This window comes from Anguilla anguilla, chromosome 1, assembly GCF_013347855.1.
Source record: "Anguilla anguilla isolate fAngAng1 chromosome 1, fAngAng1.pri, whole genome shotgun sequence".
NCBI lineage: Eukaryota > Metazoa > Chordata > Actinopteri > Anguilliformes > Anguillidae > Anguilla > Anguilla anguilla.
The window spans coordinates 77,243,033-77,266,470 of NC_049201.1; the positions used below are offsets into that span (position 1 = coordinate 77,243,033).

General features: G+C 47.1%; 1 protein-coding gene across 6 annotated transcripts; it reads left to right on the forward strand.

Moving 5' to 3' along the window:
* The first annotated feature begins 885 nt into the window (after positions 1-885).
* Positions 886-20,549, forward strand: srrm1 (serine/arginine repetitive matrix 1). Of its 6 annotated transcripts, none has more exons than XM_035381844.1 (18): positions 886-968; positions 2,269-2,358; positions 2,750-2,872; positions 6,576-6,746; positions 7,382-7,485; positions 7,780-7,992; positions 9,452-9,655; positions 9,855-9,974; positions 10,278-10,534; positions 12,145-12,225; positions 13,599-13,685; positions 13,977-14,142; positions 14,962-15,003; positions 15,501-15,593; positions 15,952-16,437; positions 17,186-17,369; positions 17,909-18,091; positions 18,712-20,549. In XM_035381844.1, the coding sequence occupies exons 1-18, from the start codon at positions 948-950 to the stop codon at positions 18,817-18,819; spliced, it is 2,733 nt and encodes a 910-aa protein (XP_035237735.1). In that variant the 5' UTR covers positions 886-947; the 3' UTR covers positions 18,820-20,549. The 6 variants fall into 6 exon arrangements, with proteins under 6 accessions (XP_035237735.1, XP_035237752.1, XP_035237743.1 ...); XM_035381861.1 differs by having other exon boundaries at positions 18,719-20,549; XM_035381852.1 differs by lacking the exon at positions 13,599-13,685.
* The last annotated feature ends 2,889 nt before the right edge of the window (positions 20,550-23,438 follow it).

Sequence of the window (23,438 nt, forward strand, 5' to 3'; positions counted from 1 at the left end):
ACTTTTCAGTGCTGATTTGGAGCACCAAAGTACACCAACGGTTCTAGTCTACTTTTTGTGAGAACAAATGGCCTGTAGTTCATCTGGGTGTACAGTAGGGGTCATTACACACGCACCAGCCTGATCTTCCTCTCGGCAGCAACCATGTTTTTGGGTTCAAAACCATCGCTGAACTTTCATTGGTCAATGGAGTGGTTCTCAACATTAGCCGCGTTTCCACCAAAATTACCCGGAACTTTCAGTCCCAGGAACTACTTTACCAGGAACTAAAAGGTTCCTTCAGCCAATGTATATACATGGTTCTCAACCTCGGTCCTAGGTGCCCTCTGTGTATGCTGGTTTTGTTCCAACCACGACTGCAATCCCAGAATTTTAAATAGATGTTAATTCGTCTTAATTATGGGTTTTTCATGTTTAGGGGAGATTATTTACCCCCTTAAGCCACATTTGAAAGCTTCTTAAAATTCTGGAAGCGCAACTGCGTTTAGAACAAGTCACTGGGTCGGCGTACTCTGACACCTGAAACATTCGAAAACGCTACTGGTTGTTCCGTTTCTCTTGAGCTCGTTATTCAACTGAACGAGACGCGAGATTTTTTACTTAAAACTTTGACAAAATCTGAGACTATGTTGTCTACAGTAAATAACAGTAAGATGAACTGTAACGTTACCTAAACACTTAGTGTAATTACATGGACCTCAGACAGATTACAAAATACTTATGGAAGATTATGACAGGTGAGAAAATGATTATTTAGAATATATGAAACATTACATTACAACGAATGCACTATTTCGAAGAAACACACCGAGCAGAAACGTCAGAAAAGGTCAGTAGCGCCCCACAGTGGCCTTTTTAAGAAGCGCGGTTAATCGCCTTGTCGCGCTGCATTGTGGGTCCCGAGGGCACGTCTTTCTGCGTGCACACTCTCTTCACACGGACAGAAGATGGACGCGGGATTCTTCCGCGTAAGTAACTGACTATTTTATGCTTTTCGGAAGGTTATCCAGTGAATATTTACGTCGACCGAAGATCTAAACGGCAATCTGCCGCACGGTGTTGTGTCAGTCCCCCAATGTCCACATCATTACCTAGACAAAATTCGTGCGCCATTCCGCAGCCAAGGCGATGTTATATGTGGGAATAAAAATGGCGGATTGTTATCAGAATACAGCCACTCTTAGCTAACCAGATAACGAACTACTGGCCATTTAAATGGAATCAGCTTGGTCCAGTAACTTTTGTCAGGCTTGCTGCGGTATATGTCCTATGTGATATGCAATTTATTTGAGATTGGTACCTTTCCGTTTAGGTTTCGGGGCACTTAGTACACTTAATGTCCAAGCCAGCGTTAGCAAATGTCGCTAAATGTTGCCTGGAAATCCGAGGCCTACTGACGAGCAGAATAGTTAAGGCGGGTAACGCAAACTAAATATCCATATGTCGTCTACTTGGCTAAGATCCTGTTATTTGACTTTGCTAATACTACTTTCATGGCCACGGCTTTCCGAATAGATGCAATTATTTGAATGTCAGATATGGAATTCGGCTCATACGTAGACTACAGCGGTAGCCAGTCTCGATACTGCATTCAGTTGGTTAGCTAACACTCGGCTAATGCAAAATGTCTGCCTTAACGCGAGTTGCTTTGCCGTTTTCTCGCGTTCTTGCGATTTATCCCAAACTCGTTTTTGAAATCCCCACGCACTGGCTATCCATAGCTGAAGTATACATTCATGATAGTCGTCATTTCCCAATAAGCTAAGTACACATATATGAAGTTTACTAACGTAACATGAAGGGTGAGTTGATGAGTGGCGGTTAGATTAGGCCTGTTCATATTAGCTTTTAACAGTAGCATGTTGGGGTGGACAACGGTAATGTCTCTACGCGTTAGCTTTGCATTTGAGAAATTAGTATTGTCCAGTTTGCGCCTGAAAATCAATGTCCGAACTGGAAAAATAATTTAGGACCAGATCCATTAATCGGGATGAATTAATGTGCGCCTAAAAAATTCAGATTAGGAGCACATGTGCTCCTTTGACAATATGTTAGTGCAGAGCCCCAAGAACGAATGAGAACGTATATCGAAAAGCATGTGCTGTGTTTTATGGACTAAAGTCTGTTCGAAGAGTAGAGAGGACCGTCCGTCCCATCTAAGTTGATCACTAGAGGCTCGCCATACCTTTCAGTTATACGAAGTGAGTGTTGATCGTGCGATAATTTGTCGGCCAGCTGACCCGCACTCCCGTCGTGTTCTGTCACCAGGGCACGAGCGCAGAGCAAGACAATCGCTTCAGCAACAAGCAGAAGAAACTACTCAAGCAACTCAAGTTCGCAGAATGCCTGGAGAAGAAGGTATTTGCACGAACGCTGCCGATATTCTTATTTTTTTAAAGCATAAACACATCTCCCCCATGTATTTGAGTGTATGTATGAGTTTGAAGGTGAAGTTAACTAAAATTTGTAGCCCTTTTTGGGAATTGTTTTTTGTAATTTTATTAAAAATTTTGTTTTGTCAGTGCTTGATTTATTTACATATTATACTTTTAATTTTTAATTTTATTTTTTTAATCATAAAAAGCTTTTAACTGTATTTCATGAAATGGCAATAGTTTTAAGGGGAGAATTCCCTGAGCTTTCTGCCACAACAGGAGTATTTTTTTAAATGTAGAAAACATGTAGTTTGTTCCTTGCTGTATTAGTATGCTCAGTGGTAAAGTCCCACCCCCCCCTGCCCCCCCTCCAGGTGGACATGACCAAGGTCAACTTGGAGGTGATCAAACCCTGGATCACCCAGCGAGTGACAGAGATACTGGGGTTCGAGGATGACGTCGTCATAGAGTTCATTTTCAACCAGCTGGAGGAGAAGGTAATGCTGTTGACACTGTTTTTGCCCTGCTTTTCTTACTGTTGAGTTACTGAAATAGGTCTTGCTGTTCTTTTTTTTTATTTGTCTTTTGCTGAAGTCGAGGGTGGGTGAATTGGGAGGAAGGTAGAAAATTCAGAAATTCTCAGTTTCATTTGTTAATTACTAATGTTGTTGAATGAATTTGGAGAGGAGGCTAAATAAATAAAATAAACAGTACATTTAAGAGACAAATAATTACAATGGGACCTTTGTCTGTCTACCGCTGGAAGGACTGTGGATACAAAACAGTGTTTGTCTTTTTGCTGGGGGGAAAAAAAAGAGAATTGTTGCTGTAATATGTGACAAAGTGCCTTTGACAGCAGTTTTCTAATGATGATGTGATTTATGATTTAAAAGGCCTGAACCAATATGGAAATATGGATGTTATTCCTTGCGTCAGACGTATAGCACCAACACCTAATTAGGTCTCACAGAGCCCAACTCCTTTGATGATGCAGTGTGTGTTTGGAGGTGAGTTGTGTGATGGGGATCAAAAACCATGCAAGTGAAAGAGCTTTAGGCCACTGCCATTTTTATTTATTTACTACTTTTTGATGTAGAAAAAAAAAGAGAGAGATCATCAAAGCACTTTGAATGTACTCTCTGTTTTAAAACGGGCGAAACAAAGCAGTACGCCCTTTTGACACTTACTAGTCTTTGTTCAGACAGTGCCACCTCCAGCATATCACACGTGTTAAAAGGGTCTACTGCTCCACTGATAGCAGAAGTGCTTTTTGCTGGAGGCCCGATGGTGGTGTGTTTTTAGTGAGATATTCACAGCTATCAAATGGTGTTGTGGTGGAGTTTTATTTTTTTTTCTCCATCTTCTAGAAAGAGATGTAAAACTCTCACCCGAGGTCTTTTGATGTCAGCTGTAGGGGTGCACCGATGGGAGGGGTTATTGGAACGTACCTCAGTCGTCGCGCTGTAGGCAGTTTGTGGTTCGTAACTTGTGTGGCGTACACGCACGCAAGATCTACAACGGTGACAGTTACTTGTAAGTACCAACAGTCCTCAAATTCACATTTTTATTTAAATAAATAAAAATCCAGTCCTACAATTAAAAATAAAAATAGTCTGCCAGTGCTCCTTTATCCAGTCGATCCGATAGCTGATTTATATCTATCCATTTGACTAGTAACGTTGAGCATGCTTTTTTGGCTTTGGAAATTTAATTAATTTCAGGATGTCTTTTTGAAAGTCTATAAATATGCAACCAGAGCTGACATGGTGTGGACCGGAAGTTACCGTTGTGCTAGCAGTTGCTCTCGGCGCCCTTCTGTATAGTTTTACAGCTCACAAACAGGGCAGAGCAAGGCGAAACAGAGAACAATGAATCTGTGACTTAAAGCTGGCTTTGTGCTTCGGTCTGCAGTCATTGTATTAGTCATTATACAGACTGGTACAGCCAAGCATCGTTCTACTGGCACTGCTCATTTTTAAACCGTATATTTTGTAGCATTCTCGCATAAAGCGGTGCGATTGATCGAACAGTTTCAGTGACAGAAGAACCAAGTCGTCGATTTGAAAAGTGAGGGCTTGGAACAGATTCTGAAAGGTGCGGTTTAGAAGCATCTGCTGTGAGGGAATGACAGTGGAGTGCTTGCTAGTCTCTTGCTAGCCAGTTGGGATTTCAGTAAAATACCCAGCTCTATAAATGGAGCGTATATAAAAAAATATATCATTACATTACATTTATTTAGCATATGCTTTTATTCAAAACAACATACAAAACTGCATTTCATGGTCATTGGACAACTACAAAACACAGGTTCAATAAGGCACAAATCATCATTTGCATAAGTTCCTCTGGGATAGAGTATCTGTAATATTTGTAATGTAATATTTGAGTGTAGACTAGACCCCTTACGTGGCAGTTAAAACCCTGCAGTGTTAGTGGGTTATTTTGGCGTCCTTGTGGTATTTCTGGTTGTCCAAGAGACTTTATTTTATAACATTGGCCAGACTTCATAAGAAAGTACGCTACACGGAACCGTGAAGCTAGCGGTGTTTATGAATAAGCCCAATACCCTAATTGTGCGACGGTCAGTATTTTTAATCAGGGTCACCAGGATATTTAACGAAACTAGGTTTAAACTGAGAGCTTGCTTTTCTTCGTTCTGTGTCACGGCTGTTCGTTTAAAAACAAACGGCTCTATGATTGTTAGTATGGATTTTCAAACGGAAGCTATTATCTGCCCTTAAATGAAGCCGGCGATTCCTTGAGCTTCGGGCTGCCGTGTTTTTTGTCCTGATGCGCCCTCTAATGGGTAGAGTGAGAATGACATTTGCGGTAATGCGGCAGCATTTTGGTTGTGCGTATTAGACTAGTATTCTGCCCTGGGTATTGGACAAGAAAATCGGTGCACCCCTAGTTAACAGCGTTTCTGTAATTTTTTTTGTCCTAACATTTCAAGTTTATTTTGATCCACATAAAGGTGTTGCTGGGATACCAGACAGGTACATTATTACTGTCATTATTATTTTAAACACATGATTGAAAATTTTTAACAGATCACATCATGAATCCACATATAATTTTTTAAAATTCATTAAATACATTACATGGTGTTTTAGATATTGGGGGAAACTTGGATTTGACATAGAGTTTATGATTTTGACGGGAATTAAATGTGCCAAGGTTTTTTTTTTTGTTGTTAATGTTTTGAGTTGTTGAAATCTTTATTTCTTGAGTAATTTGAAACTAAACATGAGAAAGAAAGGGGGAAAAGAAACTTAAACTTTTTTGTGGCCTGTGTACTCATTATTGCTTGTTCGTCTTTTGCAATTTAGATAAATGATATAAGATTAAACTCAAGGTGGTTGAGTCTCGAGCGGTAGGCACTGAAGAAAGCCCAGGAAAAGGCCTCTCTCTGCAGGAGAGTTCGGGCGCTCCCGGAGGCCCCCCTGCGGAACGCACGGAAGACTCCGGAAGCTTTGGCTTTGTTGGTGTCGATGCACTCTGTTCTGTGGATCTTGTTGCAACCCCCCCCTCACCTCACCTCACCCACCCCCCTCCCTCAAAAAAAACAAAACAAAAAAAATCGACTCAGTGACATCGTATCACGTTTGGGAGACGGATGAGAGAAACTTCCCTCCACTGGAAAAATTTCCCCAAATGAAATGGTGACCCCGCCCCCCCACCCCCAAAAAAATGCCTTATGGAATCAGTTTAGGGGGAGAGGGTGTGGGACATGTGGTCAGTTATCCCCTTTTGAAGACAGATGTTGCAAATACCAATGTTGTTTTTATTTTTATTTTTTTAAAGTTCCTTTGCTGCATCTTACCAAGTATGGTTAAGGCTATGCTTTTAGTTTTCAGAGGTGAAGAGTAGAGTCCAGAGGGACTTAATGCATGCAGATTCATATGTACATGTTTTATGTCGCTCTCAGAGGTCAGGGGTCAGCTAGCTGCAGCTCCCAGGTTTTTTCTTGGGCAGAGCAGTGAAGGTTAGCCTCAGCGGTTAGCGTATGGAGGGAGGGGGAGGAGGGCTTTAGCGGTCTAGTCAGATTTGTCTTTAGCGGTTGAGGGCTATAGTTTAGAGGAGTTGTGAGGGGGGGGGAGAGGTAGATCCCCGCCTCCCCCTCCGGCCCCTACCTCTCCGTTCCCTGCTCGCGCTAAATCTCGCGCCCGTCTTTGTCTCCCCCCTGTGCCTGTGTTGCAGAACCCGGACAGCAAGATGATGCAGATAAACCTGACGGGGTTCCTGAACGGGAAGAACGCGCGCGAGTTCATGAAGGACCTGTGGCCCCTGCTGCTGAGCGCCCAGGACAACATCGCCGGCATTCCCACCGCCTTCCTGGAGCAGAAGAAGGAGGAGATCAAACAGAGACAGGTGTGACGCAGGCCGCGCCAGCGAGCGCCCGAACGTTAGCGCGAGCTGTCGAACGTTAGCGCGAGCTGTCGAACGTTAGCGCGAGCTGTCGAACGTTAGCGCGAGCTGTCGAACGTTAGCGCGAGCGCTCGAACGTTACCGCGAGCGTTCGAAGGTTAGCCCGAGCGCTCGAAGGTTAGCGCGAGCTGTCGAACGTTAGCGCGAGCTGTCGAACGTTAGCGCGAGCTGTCGAACGTTAGCGCGAGCGCCCGAACGTTAGCGCGAGCGCCCGGACGTTAGCGCGGGCGCTCGGACGTTACCGCGAGCGTTCGAAGGTTAGCCCGAGCGCTCGAAGGTTAGCGCGAGCTGTCGAACGTTAGCGCGAGCTGTCGAACGTTAGCGCGAGCTGTCGAACGTTAGCGCGAGCGCCCGAACGTTAGCGCGAGCGCCCGGACGTTAGCGCGGGCGCTCGGACGTTAGCGCGAGCGCTCAAATGTTAGCGCGAGCTGTCAAACGTTAGCGCGAGCGCTCGAATGTTAGCGCGGGCGCTCGGACGTTAGCGCGGGAGCTGGTCAGAGGGGCTCTCTTCGGAGTTGTTGGGATAGAATGACGACTGCTTGTCTAACCCTGTGGCGATTGTGCCTGGATTGATGCAGATTGAGCAAGAGAAGTTGGCTTCCCTGAAGAAGATGGATGAAGAGAAGAAGGAGAAGGAAAACAAGGAAAACCGGGAGAAGGATCAACCCAAAAGTCCCAGAAGGTGAATAACGTGGGCGTGCAAGGAGCTGTCTGAGTGTGTGTGTGTGTGTGTGCGTGCATGCGTGCGTGTGTGTGTTTTTTGGCTTGTATAAGTCACGGATGGAGTTTGCGTGTTAGTGTAGTGCTCTTCAGCTTCATAATCTACCATTCAAAGCGTGAATTGGACCATTTCTCAGGTCCTGAGGGCTAATTAGATGCATGTTTTATGAGACGGGACATTGGAAATATGTGACTGTACGATGAGCTGGAGTGACTACGTGTTAACTCTGCTTCTTGGGGTTTGGTTGGTAAACAGGAAGAAGTCCAGATCACCGTCACCACGGAGACGGTCCCCAGCGAAGAGGGACAGGAAGCGCAGTCACTCCCGCTCCCCCCGTCGCAAGCCCAGCCCCGTCGCCGCCTCGCCCCCTCCCGCGCCGCCCAAAAACCTGCAGGAGCCCCTGCCGGAGCCCGACCAATCACAGAGCGCCCAGCCCCAGCCGCTCATACAGGAGGCCTCCTCCACCAGGTCAGGCTTCAGACGGCATCCATTATCACACTGTCCTTGTGCACTGGTATCCATTATCACACTGTCCTTGTGCACTGGTATTCATTATCACACTGTCCTTGTGCACTGGCATCCATTATCACACTGTCCTTGTGCACTGGTATCCATTATCACACTGTCCTTGTGCACTGGTATTCATTATCACACTGTCCTTGTGCACTGGCATCCATTATTACACTGTCCTTGTGCACTGGTATCCATTATCACACTGTTCTTGTGCACTGGTATCCATTATCACACTGTCCTTGTGCACTGGTATCCATTATCACACTGTCCTTGTGCACTGGTATCCATTATCACACTGTCCTTGTGCACTGGTATCCATTATCACACTGTCCTTGTGCACTGGTATCCATTATCACACTGCCCTTGTGCACTGGTATCCATTATCACACTGTCCTTGTGCACTGGTATCCATTATCACACTGTCCTTGTGCACTGGTATCCATTATCACACTGTCCTTGTGCACTGGTATCCATTATCACACTGTCCTTGTGCACTGGTATCCATTATCACACTGTCCTTGTGCACTGGTATCCATTATCACACTGTCTTTGTGCACTGGTATCCATTATCACACTGTCCTTGTGCACTGGCATCCCATTATCACACTGTCCTTGTGCACTGGTATCCATTATCACACTGTCCTTGTGCACTGGTATTCATTATCACACTGTCCTTGTGCACTGGCATCCATTATCACACTGTCCTTGTGCACTGGTATCCATTATCACACTGTCCTTGTGCACTGGTATCCATTATCACACTGTCCTTGTGCACTGGTATCCATTATCACACTGTCCTTGTGCACTGGTATCCATTATCACACTGTCCTTGTGCACTGGCATCCATTATCACACTGTCCTTGTGCACTGGTATCCATTTATCACACTGTCCTTGTGCACTGGCATCCCATTATCACACTGTCCTTGTGCACTGGCATCCCATTATCACACTGTCCTTGTGCACTGGCATCCCATTATCACACTGTCCTTGTGCACTGGTACCTATTATCACATCCTGCTGATGCTGTGTTTATACATTGGTGTCCATTATCACATGATTATCACACATTCCAACACTGGTGTTATATACAGATATCTATTCTAAGATCTGTTCTTATCTTTATACAAGGATATCTGTTCCTTATCATGAAGACACTAATTGTACATGGGTATTAATTATGACACCATTCTAACACTGTCTTTATGCATAGGTGTATAAGATTGTTAACACTGGCATTATGCATGGTTATCTATTGTAATGACATAATGTTGTCTTTAAAGTTCCTGCCTGTCACAAGGGCTAAAGTGGCTTATGACCGTGCGTGTGTGCGTGCGTTTGTGTGTGTGTGTGTGTGTGTGTGTGTGTGTGTGTGTGTGTGTGTGTGTGTGTGCGCGTGTGTATGTGAATCTCCAGTGACGTGTTGAAGGAGGTGAAGCCGGATTCCGCACAGGAGGCGAAGGAGGCGTTCCCGGAGGCGGGGGTGCAGAAGGAGGAGAAGGCGCGGCCGCGGGAGCGGGAGAAGGACGGGCGCAGGGACAGGCCCCGGCACCGCTCCAGGTCCCGCTCCAAATCCCGCTCCCGCTCCCGGTCCCGCCGCAGACCCCGCTCCCGCTCCAGGTGAGGGCGGAGGGGGGGGATTCTGTGCCTGGGCGGAGGGGTGGGGGAACAGGGGAGGGGGGGCGTTTACTCGCCGTTCGGACGTCCCAGACTCCGCTGTTTTGGGTTGCAGTTCTCCTCTGCTGGGTTGTATGACAGTAGGCAGTGGTGCTGGTCTGAAACGGGACGCCCCGTTTGTCTCTTCCCCCCCCAAACGCAGGTCCTACTCCCCCCGGCGGAGGCAGAGCCCCCGGAGGCGCGGCTCGCCCCGCAGACGGAGCCCCCCCAGACGGGGCCCCCCTGCTCCCCGGCACCGCCGCAGCCGCTCCCCCGTCCGGAGGTGTGTGTGTGTGTGTGTGTGTGTGTGTGTGTGTGTGTGTGTGTGTGTGTGTATATATATATATATATGCATGTCAGGATATGCTATACAGAAGTAAATATCAGCGAGTTGGTCGATAGGTTGTGTGCTTGATTCAGTTGATTGGCTAATTAGTTGTTTGGCTGGTTGATTTCAGTTGATTTACTGATTAGTTGTTTGGTTAGTTGATAGTTAACTGATTGGTTGTTTGGGTGAGTGCTTACTTGGTGTATGTCTTTATTGGATTATTTGGGGGTTGAATTAGTTGGTCTTCCTGTCCCTTAGGAGGCGCTCTCCCTCACCGTCATCCTCCGGCAGCTCGTCCTCATCCTCCTCCCGCTCACCACAGAAAAAGGCCGCGAAGAGGGTGTCCAATACCCCCCCTCATAAGACTCAGCGGGCTGACCTCCCCGCCAGCCCCTCCAGGAGGCGAGGACGAACCCCCCCACCCACCGGCGGGAGCTCACCCCCAAAAGGCCGGCGCTCCCCCTCCCCTCGAACCAGGAAGAGCCGCCCCTCTGACTCTCCCTCCAGGTCCTCAGGTAACTACCCCATTCTGTGTGAGGATCTGTTTCTGTTAGGGCAGCATGAGGACTTGTCCCCCTGTATCGACCGTGTGAGTACCTGTCCCCTCAATAACATTGTGAGGACGTGTTCCGCTATAGGACAGTGTGACGACCTGTCCCTTGTGTGATGGTGTGAGGACCTGCGTTGTTTAGGACATTGAGAGGACCTGTCCCTGTAGGACATTGTGAGGACCTGTCCCCTGTAGGATCTTGTGAGGACCTGCATTGTGTAGAATAGTGAGAGGACCTGTCCCTGTAGGACATTGTGAGGACCTGTCTCCTGTAGGACATTGTGAGGACCTGTCTCCTGTTGGACATTGAGGACCTGTTCCCTGTAGGACATTGAGGACCTGTCTCCTGTAGGACATTGTGAGGACCTGTTCCCTGTAGGACATTGTGAGGACCTGCGTTGTGTAGGACAGTGAGAGGACCTGTCCCTGTAGGATCTTGTGAGGACCTGTCCCTGTAGGACATTGTGAGGACCACCTGTTCCCTGTAGGACATTGTGAGGACCTGTTCCCTGTAGGATCTTGTGAGGACCTGTCCCTGTAGGACATTGTGAGGACCTGTCCCCTGTAGGACATTGTGAGGACCTGTCCCCTGTAGGACATTGTGAGGACCTGTCCCCTGTAGGACATTGTGCGGACCTGTCCCCTGTAGGATCTTGTGAGGACCTGCGTTGGGTAGGATAGTGAGAGGACCTGTCCCTGTAGGACATTGTGAGAACCTGTCCCCTGTTGGACATTGGGAGGACCTGTCCCCTGTTGGACTTTCTGAGGACCTGTCCTGTAGGATAGTGAGAGGACCTGTCCCTGTAGGACATTGTGAGGGCCTGTCCCCTGTTGGACATTGGGAGGACCTGTCCCCTGTAGGACAGTGTGAACAGCAGTCCTCATAGTGTTTGAGCTCCTGTCTGCCTCCATCTACAAATACAGAGAGCTGAGCTGAAACGGCTCCGTCTCCCGTCACACACTGGGCTTCTGTTACAGCCCCTCTTCAGTGTGGCTCTGAACCAATCAGGATTAATGTGCCAGGCTGCCGTTTGACTCTTCCCTCGTCACTCCGAGCGGTTCAGTCTCCCCGGGGAAGAGGATACTCCGTAGTTCACTGGATATCGAACACCCTGCACACCCCTCCACCCCCCCAACCCATGGGTCTCTTTGCCCCCCCCCCATTTTCGGGGAACCACAAGTGCCCACAGAAAAGAGTTACCCCTATACTTTTAATCCTTTATGGTGTGAGACCACAAATACGTGATTAGAATGTTCAGTTAAGAACATTCTGATGCTGATGTCACAGTCACTCCTGGCAGTTGATGGCAGTGGAGCCCTGGCTTCTGAATTAAAAAAAAAAAACAAAAAAACATTCCAGCCATTCAAAGGCTTAAAGGTGTGAATGAAAATATTTCAGCATCATTGGTGTGTGATAACGGATGACCATCTGCTAGCCGCCTTGATTAGCTTGTGTGTGATGGGCAGGTTTGTAATGTGTGTACGATCACGCTTTAACCTGCAGCGATCTGAAATACGCACACTACCTCTTGTAAATGTTTTTGTGTGTGTGTGTGTTGTGAATTTCCCCCTCAGGTGCAAAACGCAAGCCAGGAGCCAAGAACGAGTCCCCCTCCCCCGTCCCCAAACCCAGACGATCGGAGCAGTCCGAGTCCGGTGAGTTACCGCGGGCGACGGGGCCCTGGCGTGGGAGGTCTGCAGGCGCTTCCTGATTGGCTGGGGGTCGCACAATCGCACGTGGTCATGCGCTGCAGCTTCAGTGCGCATGCTTCTGTTTGTCTGATGAGATCTGCTTCGGCCCTTCTCCACACCTATTTTATTTTACGGTATATTATTATTTTTGTTTTCTGATTCGAGACACCTGCCCAACCCCACCCTGACCACCCCCCCCCCCCCCATTACCATTGTACAGGAGCAATTAAACCGTGAACTGGAAGTCCCAGAAACTTGCTGAAATGGGGGGGAGGGGGGTGTGGCACATTGTGCGTGTGAGCTTGTCTATGTGTGTGTGTGTGTGTCTGTGTTTGTGTGTATGATTGTGTGAGTGTGTGTGTGTAAGTGTATAAGTGTGTGTATGTAGTGTGTGTGTGTGTGTGTGTGTGTATAAGTGTGTGTGTGTGTATAAGTGTGTGTGTTTGTGTGTAAGTGTGTGTGTGTGTTTATGTAGTGTGTGTGTGTGTGTGTGTATGTAGTGGGTGTGTGTATGATTGTGTGAGTGTGTGTGTGTAAGTGTATAAGTGTGTGTATGTAGTGTGTGTGTGTGTGTGTGTGTGTATAAGTGTGTGTGTGTGTATAAGTGTGTGTGTTTGTGTGTAAGTGTGTGTGTGTTTATGTAGTGTGTGTGTGTGTGTATGTAGTGGGTGTGTGTATAAGTGTGTGTGTTTGTGTGTGTATAAGTGTGTGTGTGTGTGTGTGTATGTATAAGTGTGTGTGTGTGCACGTGTATATGTGTGTGTGTGTGTGTGTGTCTGTGTGTATGTAGTGTGTGTGTGTGTGTGTGTGTAAGTGTATAAGTGTGTGTGTAAGTGTGTGTGTGTGTATGTAGTGTGTGTGTGTGTGTATAAGTGTGTGTGTGTGTGTGTATATGTGTGTGTGTGTGTGTATAAGTGTGTATAAGTGTGTATAAGTGTGTATAAGTGTGCGTGTGTGTGTATAAGTGTGTGTGTGTGAGCGTGTGTGTATAAGTGTGTTTGTGTGTGTGTGTGTATGTGTGTATATGTGTGTGTGTGTGTGTGTGTGTGTGTGTGTGTGTGTGTGTGTGTGTGTGTAAGTGTGTAAGCGTGTGTGTGTGTGTGTGTGTGTGTATGTGTGTATAAGTGTGTGTGTGTGAGCGTGTGTGTATAAGTGTGTTTGTGTGTGTGTGTGTATGTGTGTATATGTGTGTGTGTGTGTGTGTGTGTGTGTGTGTGTGTGTGTGTAAGTGTGTAAGCGTGTGTGTGTGTGTGTGTGTGTGTATGTGTGTATATGTGTGTGTGTGTGTGTGCGCACGTTACACTCGGAGCTCTGAAGGACACTCCTTTGCGTTTCAGAGGATGATAAAGGTGGGAAAGGGGCTGCAGCAGATTCAGTGCAGCAGCGACGGCAGTATCGCCGGCAGAATCAGGAGTCTTCCTCAGGTTATAACCCTTTTATTTCTGCCCCCCCCCTGCCCTGTCACTGCCCCTCCCTCTCCTCCCCAACCCCCCCCCCCCCCCCCCCCCCCCCCATAAACCCCCCCGACTAACCCGTGTCCACATCGGTCTCGCCCCGCGCCCCCCTCTGTGGTCTCAGGTGTGATGTTGGCCTGTCAGACCCCGCCCTAATCCTCATTTAGGTGTGATTCAGTGGACGCCGCGTCTCAAGCCACGACGTTAACGGGGGGTCCCTGTGATTTCCTTCTTTTTTCTCTCCACCCGTCCTGTTCCCAGAGACGGGATCTTCCTCTTCCTCAGAAGACGAGGGGCCGAAGAGGCCGGGCGGGCCGGGCTCCGGGGCGGGGGCCGGGGGGGCGCCTGCCCGAAACGGGGAGGTGAAGAGGCGACACAGCCACTCCCCCTCCTCCCCCAGGAGGCGTCACAGAGACTCCTCCCCCAGGTCAGTCACAGGACCCCGTCCTCACCCCCTTGCACCTGTGACTTCCTGCCTCACAGCATGGCCTGTTCAGTCTGCAGGAAGTGACCAGACTTAAAAAAATAAAAAAATAAATTTAAATGTAAGTTTCTTTGATGCCACTTGATTCTTTGATGTGACTTTGCTTACATCTTTATCTTTGTGACTGTAAAAGTATGTTGCTGTACAGATAATTGAAAGTTATAGTAGAATCTGTAGAAGAATGTTGGGGAAAATGTTGGGAACTTCACATTTTCCCCATCTTACCCATAGTTACACGACAAGCTCAATGCCAGTCTCATCCCTGTGCGTCCGGTACATGAATATTAGACGATGTCTACGGGCTGCGCGCTAGCTGTGCTACCCGTGCTAGCCGTGCTAGCCGTGCTAGCTGTGCTACCCGTGCTAGCCGTGCTAGCTGTGCTACCCATGCTAGCTGTGCTAGCCGTGCTAGCCGTGCTAGCTGTGCTACCCGTGCTAGCTGTGCTAGCCGTGCTAGCTGTGCTACCCATGCTAGCTGTGCTAGCCGTGCTACCCGTGCTACCCATGCTAGCTGTGCTAGCCGTGCTAGCCGTGCTAGCTGTGCTACCCGTGCTAGTTGTGCTAGCCGTGCTAGCTGTGCTACCCATGCTAGCTGTGCTAGCCGTGCTACCCGTGCTACCCGTGCTAGCTGTGCTACCTGTGTTGAATGGCTGCGGACTGAAGCATCGTTAGCGCTGCTCGTTAGCGGCGCGTTTGAATGTGTGAAATGAATGACAGACGGTGCTGACGGCTTCTTTCTGTCGCGTCTCGCCCCCCCCCCAGGAACGCCGCCGGGAAGAGGTGGCAGTCTCCCCCACCAAACAGGTGGGTTTCTTCACACATCCTGCACCTTTCCCCTTTTTTAGAAACAGCCGGGGATTTCGCCTTAGAAAATTTGCACCGTTGCCTGGAACGTTATGGAAAAGTCCCACGGAAAGTGGTGTCATGGAAACTATTTTTTTAGTTACCCTGACTACTGACTACTGCATTAGAAATAAACGCTTATGGAACTATACGTTCATCCTGAAAATGTCATTGAAACGCCTGGATGTCTCTTTACCAAACGCTGTGAAGTTGACCGTACATCAGGGACTTCTCTAAATGCACACATTCCCGCCTGGGAAACCACGCAAGGAAAAACATACATTAAAACTGAAATAATATTTATTTTAGAAAACCCCTAGAAAGTGAGTTATTTTTTACAGACCGTTCTGACAGTGTGTCAGATCTCTTCACCGGTGACTTGAGAGGGGTGAAGGTTCTGTTTGGGTTGCTGTGGATCCTCTTTAAAGCTCTTTTTTTTGGGGGGGTTCTCCCTGCAGGAGAAGACGGACCCCTTCTCCCCAGGCACGGCGACACCGTTCCCCCTCCCCGCCGCGGCGACGCAGGTCCCCCTCTCCTCCGCCCAGACGCAGGTACCCTTCCCAGCATGCTCCTCTCTGGGGCCGACCACTGCGCTGTGTTTGCATTAGTTTTACGTTAGATTCTGATGTCATGTGTAAACTGCTGAATGTTTAATAAATGTAAATTTTTTGTTTGTTATTTGGTGCTCACTATATATGATTGTTAATAGCCAATCGTATTGTAATTGCTAGAGAATTATTTTTTTAAAGTTTTTTAAATTTAATTGTATGGGACAAACTGGCTCAAAGCTGTGCATTGTGTTTAAAATGCAGTCATTTTTGTCCTGTTACTCTGTACATCTTGCTAAATAACAGTTAAATACCGTTTCTCCAAATTCACCTTTTACCTTTCTCTCCCCAACCCCCCCAGGTCTCCCTCCCCCCCTCCTCGCAGACGTTCCCCCTCCCCCAGACGTTACTCTCCCCCCATCCAGAGGCGCTACAGCCCCTCCCCCTTACCCCCCCAGAAGCGTAGGGTATCGGGCTCGCCCCCTCCCAAACGCCGGGCGTCCCCCTCCCCGGCCCCCAAGCGCCGCTCCTCCAGGTCCCCCAAACGCAGGAGCCCCCCTCCCGTCAAGAGACGCACCCCTCCCGCCTCCTCCTCCTCGCCTCCGCCCCGGTCCAGGAGGAGCCCCCTGCTGCCCTCCGCCCGCCCGGGACGGGACGCCCGCTCCCCCCGCCTCTCCCCCTCCCCCGCGGCCAGGGGGCGGGGCCAGCGAACGTCCTCCAGCCCCCAGGGCCGGCACGGCCCCGCCTCCACCACCCCGCCCCCCCAGCGGCGACAGCAGTCTCCGTCTCCTAGCAACAGACCCATCCGCAGGGTCTCACGGACTCCGGAGCCCAAGAAATCAAAGAAGTAAGAAAGGGCCTCCTCTGACCCCCTCTCTTGGGGTGGCAGTGTAGCGTAATGGGTAAGGGATTGGGCTTGTAGGCGAAAGGTAGCTGGTTCGATTCCTGGGTAGGACACTACCGTTGTGCCCTTGAACAAGGCTGCATTGCTCAAGGGGTGACATAGCTCAGGAGGTAAGACCGATTGTCTGGCAGTCGGAGGGTTGCCGGTTCAAACCCCGCCCTGGGCATGTCGAAGTGTCCTTGAGCAAGACACCTAATCCCTAACCCCTAACTGCTCTGGCGAATGAGAGGCATCAATTGTAAAGCGCTTTGGATAAAAGCGCTATATAACTGCAGGCCATTTACCATTGCTTCAGTATATATCCGGCTGTGTAAATGGATGCAGTGTGAATGCTGTGTAAAAAGTTGCTCTGGATAAGTGTCTGCTTAAATGCCTGGAATGTAATGTCTCTGTCCAAGTTTCACTTTTAAAGTGCTGTGCTAATTTGAGAACTCAAATCGAAATGTAGTCGTATGAAAAATTATTTTGTCCCGAATATGGGTGGGAAAGAAACCCCAAATTTTTTTTGAGTTGTCAGTAACGTGCAGGAATGTGCTGTTGTCTGCGGAGCGCTTCAGATATTTCAGATTAATAACCCTTTTATTTATTTATCTTTTGTTTGGTATGTTTGGAGAATTATGTACAGTTGAGAATGGATCCTGAACTGGCTCTTATTAAACAGGCTTTTAAACCCCCCCCCGTCCCTCTGCAGGACGTCTCCCAGCCCCCAGCCGGTGAGGAGGGTGTCCTCTCGCTCCCCGTCGGGCTCCCCGGAACCAGCCGGAAAAAAACGGCCCGCCTCTGCGTCCCCCTCCCCGTCCCGCTCCGCCAGCGGCTCGCCCGCGCCCCCCGCCAAGAAGGCCAACAGCGCCTCGGCCAGCCCCTCCCCGAACAAGGTACAGCGTGTGTGAGAGAGAGAGAGAGAGCGTGTGTGTGTGTGTGAGAGAGAGAATGTGTGTGTGTGAGAGAGAGACCGAGTGTGTCTGTGTGTGTGTGAGAGAGAGAGAGAGAGCGTGTGTTTGTGAGAGAGAGAGAGAGAGAGAGTGTGTGTGTGTGTCTGTGTGTGTGTGAGAGAGAGAGAGAGAGAGAATGTGTGTGTGTGTGTGTGTGAGAGAGTGTGTGTGTGTGTCTGTGTGTGAGAGTGTGTGTGTGTGTGTGTGTGTGAGAGAGAGAGAATGTGTGTGCGTGCATGTGTGTGAGAGAGAGTGTGTGAGTGTCTGTGTGAGTGTGTGCGTGCGTGTGTGTGAGAGTGTGTGTGTGTGTCTGTGTGTGTGTGAGAGAGAGAGAGAGAATGTGTGTGTGTGTGTGTGTGTGTATCAGGTCTGCAGATGGCTTTAGATGTGGTTCAGACTGAGCTGCTAGCCAGGGTACCCTGAGCAGCACCTCTCTCTGTACCCCCGCCCCCCCCCATCATAACACATCATCTCCCCCCCAGAACTCCGACACCGAAGCCGGAGGCAAGAAGAAGAAGAAGAAGAAGGAGAAGAAACACAAAAAGGACAAGAAACACAAAAAACACAAGAAACACAAGAAGGAGAAGGGCGCTGTGGTGACCCCCGCAGGGGACGTCCCGGAGGAGGTGGGGCTCGAGGGCGACCCCGATTCGGATCCCAAAAAGGTGAGGTCTCCTCTTCCACCCTCGCCTAATTAGTAGGAACCCTTTTCTGTGACTCACCCCTGGTCCTGGAGAGCCGCGGGGTCTGCTGGTGTTAATTGGTGCTCAGCACTGTAATGGGTCCGTGAAATGAACTCTCCTCACCTGGTTTATTATGTGTCTGGATTGGTCGATGATTTTAAGCTGCAGCAGACCTCCGCGGCTCACCACAGCCAGGGTTCGAGAACCCACCGTTTTCATGCAACTAAAGATAGAACATCACTTCCCTGCAGATTACCCAGTCAGTTTTATCCAAACCGCTCTTTGTTTCTCAACCCTTGGAAGAGTGTGATTTCGGAATATTGTTCTTCACCCAAGAGTCAGTGTGTCGCAGAGCCCTGTTGCTCTCAGTTTCACCAGTACCGATTGTGACATCAGCATTAGAATGTTCAGTTCAGAACGTTCCGCTCGCTTGTTTGTGACCTCAGGCCTTAAAGGGGTTGAGCGCACCTTGAGCGCTTGTGCAGGGGAGGTGCGTTTGAGTGCCGTTTCCCCGGCGACGTTAGCGGCCGTGTGTTCTCGCCGCTGTTCTGTGGCGGGCGGTGCGGGGGTCGTCACGGTAACTAACGCTGCCATTCTTTAAGGACTCAGACAGTGAAGTAGAGGACAGTTTGGATGACCTGGAGAAGCACCTACGGGAGAAGGCTCTTCGGTCCATGCGGAAGGCACAGACGTCCCCCTCCCAGTCCTGAGGGGGGCCGGGGGGGAAACGGGGCAGGGACAACAACGCACCCTTCCTCCTCCTGCTCCTCGTCCTCCTGCTCCTCTGGAATCTTCCATTCTCCCTTTTAAGTTTGTCATGGTGATCTGGTTGAGCTTTAGAATGTACAGTGCTGTTTTCTCCTTTGGGGGTGGGGGGGGGGGGTTTGGGATGGGGAATTTAACATGGAGTTTCAGAAGTAGTTTTTTTTTTGGGGTGGGGTGGGGGGTGGGGGCACTGAGTCTGTTTAAGTCCCTTGTTTTGTTTTGCAAATCAGATTGGAAGTTAACTGTCTTTTTTTGGGAAATGTGGGAGCCCTGTGCAGGTTAGTTTGCATCCTGGCAGCCCATCCCTCTGCATCTGTGATCAGTGACCTTTAGAGGTTTTTTTTTTTTTTTTTTCTTTTTCTTTCCCCTCTGCATGTTTGCAGCAAAGCACTGAGATTTGTATTTTTTTTGGGGGGGTGGGGGGATGTGTCCTTTTTTCCCCTGATACGCATGAAAAGAATAGTTATACAAAGTTAAATCCACTGAGCTGTTCTTTTTTTTTTTTTTTTGTAGTGAATGAGAAACCTGGAAATGTAGCTGAAACTGGCTATGAAATCGAACCACATGGAAGTTTTTTGTGTTTGCCCCCCCCCCCCCCCCCCCCCCCCCATAAAAATGACTGGGAGGAAAAAAAACTGTTCCAAATTTGGTGTTGCGAGCACCACAGTGTGGAGACCCTGCTGGTGGTGCATAGTTTTGCTCTAGACTACCCTCAGTAAGTCCATTTACAGTTGTAAGTTTTTTTTTAGTTGACAAATGCTAAATGATCCACAACTTACCATTTTTTTGGTTTTGTTTTGTTTTGTTTCAAGCTGTTAGTCCGTGGGAGTACATTGGACCTGTATTTAAATATCCTGCTCTTGTCATTTTTTGGAAATTAAGATTTTTTTAATGAAAATAAATGTTGTTGAATTTATTTTTCCTGCTTACCTACCCCCCCACCCCCCTTCTCCCAGAAATCCAAATGTGTAGTGCGCACTGTAGGCAAACTCACAATGAGCCAGAATACATCACGTTAGGTCTAAACTATTTGTAGGCTTTGCGTGAGGCCAACCACTGTGAAGGTTCAAAACATTTTTTTCCAAAACATTTTCGTTTAAAAAAATAAAATAAAATAAATTTTAAAAAATAAAATCATAAATTCAGTAAGTGTTCAGTTATAGGAGGTTGGTAGATTTAAGGAACTTCTGATAGTTGTGGGAGGATACCTACTTTAGACACGAAGCTGATTTCAGAGCGCAAGTTGTCTCGCATTTCAGCAATTGTAAGCACTGAAATGAGACGAAGTAGCATTTTATATATTTACCCCTCTACCACTATTGGGGGTTTTATCTCTTGACTTCCAATTTCCACTAGGTGGCGCTTTGTACAAATACATAGAATTGAAGTAGCTCTTAAGTGCTGCTTTTAGTCTTGATTCCCAGTTTTTGTCTATCTCCGAGTGAGCGAGCGCGAAGGAGAGGAATGCAGAATGCACCAATCAAAAATATTTTTTTTCCACAATTTCTGGTAAAATTTTAGGGGGAAATAAGATCATGTGATTCATTAACTGTTGTAGCTTCTTGGGGGTGAAAAAAGCCCTCGCCCCAAAAATGAGACCTGGTATTTTTATTTTAAAAAACCTATGGATGTATTTCAAAATGAAATGCCAGAATAAATGTGACGTTTGAGCTTTTGAAGTTTTAACGACTACCATTTTACTTGTCTGGGGACATAGAAGAAACGATTGGATTTGGTCACACAGCGATGTAGTCTTGCCTTCTTTGTTCATGGGGAGGTTGAGTACACAGGCTGTCCGCATTGTCTAATAAGATCTCATAAAAAACACGTTTTCAACGTACAAAAATGCCAAGTTACTAAAAAGTATTGATATCAAAATGACGCCAAGTTACGATACTACAAACAATATAGGCTATCTTGCCTCACCGAAATGACATAAGATGTATCTCAAAGCAATGCTACCCAATATTTCCTCAGTTCTTTCAAGTCACTTGGCCCTGTGTATAAGCATGCACTACATGGACAGGCCAAACATATGTGTGGATGGCTCTCTCACAGTCAAGATTGATTGAATAGGTGTGTGTATGTCCAATTTGTATTGGTATGTAGGCCTATGTATTTCGCTGCCCAGGCTTTCTGTTGCGTGAATGATAGTATGTTTCTTGGTACAAGTGTGTTCGTGAATGTGAATGTAAGATGCTGCCAGGGAAATGTCCCCATGCGGATAAAGAAGTTCTCTATGTATGTATGTACAATATGTGTTTTACATGCAGTATTTATTGTACGTAGCAAATATACAAGAACTTGCACATGTACTCAAATTCAGTTCAGAAGCAAGTATAAACATGTTTTCTGGAGAAATGTGCTTCCTGTCGTTGCTCAGCAGCAGTTCTGTACATTAATGAATTTATACATTAATTTCAATGTACAATGTTCAATGTGTTCCATGAGGCAATTCGAAATATTTGTCTCTTTGATCTGACAGAAAGTTTGCATGACATTGTGAAATGGTAAGATTAGAAAACACAGGGCCAAGTGACTTGAAAGAACTGAGGAAATATTGGGTAGCATTGCTTTGAGATACATCTTATGTCATTTCGGTGAGGCAAGATAGCCTATATTGTTTGTAGTATCGTAACTTGGCGTCATTTTGATATCAATACTTTTTAGTAACTTGGCATTTTTGTACGTTGAAAACGTGTTTTTTATGAGATATCAGTTCTTTTTGCAAAGCGTTTTATTATGAGAGTGAGAAATGCGACCCTGCAAGAAACGGTTGTGGATTATGGCTATCGTTGTGTGAATCTGTACAGTTTGATGAGCGTGTACCGTTCAGCAGTTTCGGTTTGCTATATATGTAAAACAGTGGCTGTGAGAAAGGACGCAGTGGCGTAAGCGTAAACGCATCAGGAGCGCAGATGGAATATGGTATGTACTCACGGATTTGACGTCCATCCAACGAGCCTTGACTGACAAAATAATGAACACGCCCGTAGAATTATAACTCCCTAGGTCGCAACTTGTGTAGCCTTCTGTCCTGCTCCGTTTTCTGTTATTTCGTGGAGATGCACTTTTAGTGTTTGTAAGGTTTATCCTTCTGTCCTGCTCCATTGTCTGTTATTTCGTGGAGATGCACTTTTAGTGTTTGTAAGGTTTATAAGGCATTTTGATAGGCTTATCTGCAGGTAGGAATCCTCTTGGCTGTTTTGCTAAACGAGAACCGGAAAACATGATAGTGGAGAATAGGAGCAGACTCATATGTCCCAGCAGGCTTTGCATATGAGAGAAAACAACAGTGTGAGAGAAATTAAAATGAAATTACGAAATTCCGTAGTTGAAACAATATGTTTTTAGCAGAATGGGCATGTAGGTGAAGGTTGACATGATCACGGAGTATAGTGCGAAGTAAATGGAGTGACCATGAGCGAGCTTATATTCCTTATCAAATGGTATATATAACAGTCGGTATTGAACATTAGTTGTTGAAGTGGAGGGTTAAATAACATTGCACTCATTATTTGCTTGTACTGTAATGTAATCTATTGCACGAATGTTTTTTTCTCATGTTCAGTGCTAGTAGTTATACTTATGAGTGAATCATGATTTTAAATGTAATGTTTTAATGCGGAGTTGCAGAACGTACACGTAGTAAGTGGCTAGATACTATGTGGCTAGATAGAGAACAGGGCGAGGTAACATGAATGTAGAAACGTGGCGTTTGCTGATATTAAGGTTTTGTACGGTAGCCAAGTGAAGAAATATAGTTAGTAGAAATGGCACAGTGGTGAACTGGTGTAACTTTTAAATAAAATGAATACATTTGCGTCATGAAATGCATATGGGTGGCCGTGAGTGAGTGAGGTTTACCAGTCTGTGACTTCGTTAGCTAATGCCATAACTATGCAATGCGTGAAATATCATTAGCGAATCTGTCGGTGGTTTTAAAGAAGAACACAAGCCAGTAAGCACAGAAGAGCTTCCGTTGAGTCCATATGGCTTAGCAATATTGTAGCCGGTCAATAACTGAACGTACAGACGGTAAGTCATAATGCATATATCTTAGCAATATTGTAGCCGGTTAATAACTAAACGGTGAACGGCGGGTAGATATGGTGCAAAAGCAATAATTAAGAAGTAGTAGACAATTATTAGTGAGGGTCGAAGCAAGTAAAAGAAACGTGTTCCAAGCTGGGCTTGAACATACGACCCAGTGTCCCCAAGCCTGTAACCTTACCCACTAGGCCACGGTCGGATTAGCTGTTCAAACTGCGGAGTTGCAGAATGTACATAAGTAGTAATTGTGTGTAGCGTATGTGGCTAGATAGAGAACAGAGCGAGGTAACATGAATGTAGAAATAGAAACGTGGCGTTTGCTGATATGAAAGTTTTGTACGGTAGCCAAGTGAAGAAATATAGTTAGTAGAAATGGCACAGTGGTGAACTGGTGTAACTTTTTAATAAAAGGAATACATTTGCCGTGATGAAATGCATATGGGTGGTCGTGAGTGAGTTTTGGTAAAGCAAATATAGGCGTAAGAGAACGTTAGTGTAAAAGAGGAAATTA

Coding starts and splice junctions, on each gene's coding strand:
- srrm1 (XM_035381844.1), top strand. CDS start 948: ATGGACGCGGGATTCTTCCGC. Junction 10,535..12,144: donor CTCTCCCTCCAGGTCCTCAG/GTAACTACCCCA, acceptor TTTCCCCCTCAG/GTGCAAAACGCAAGCCAGGA. Junction 15,594..15,951: donor TCTCCTCCGCCCAGACGCAG/GTACCCTTCCCA, acceptor CAACCCCCCCAG/GTCTCCCTCCCCCCCTCCTC.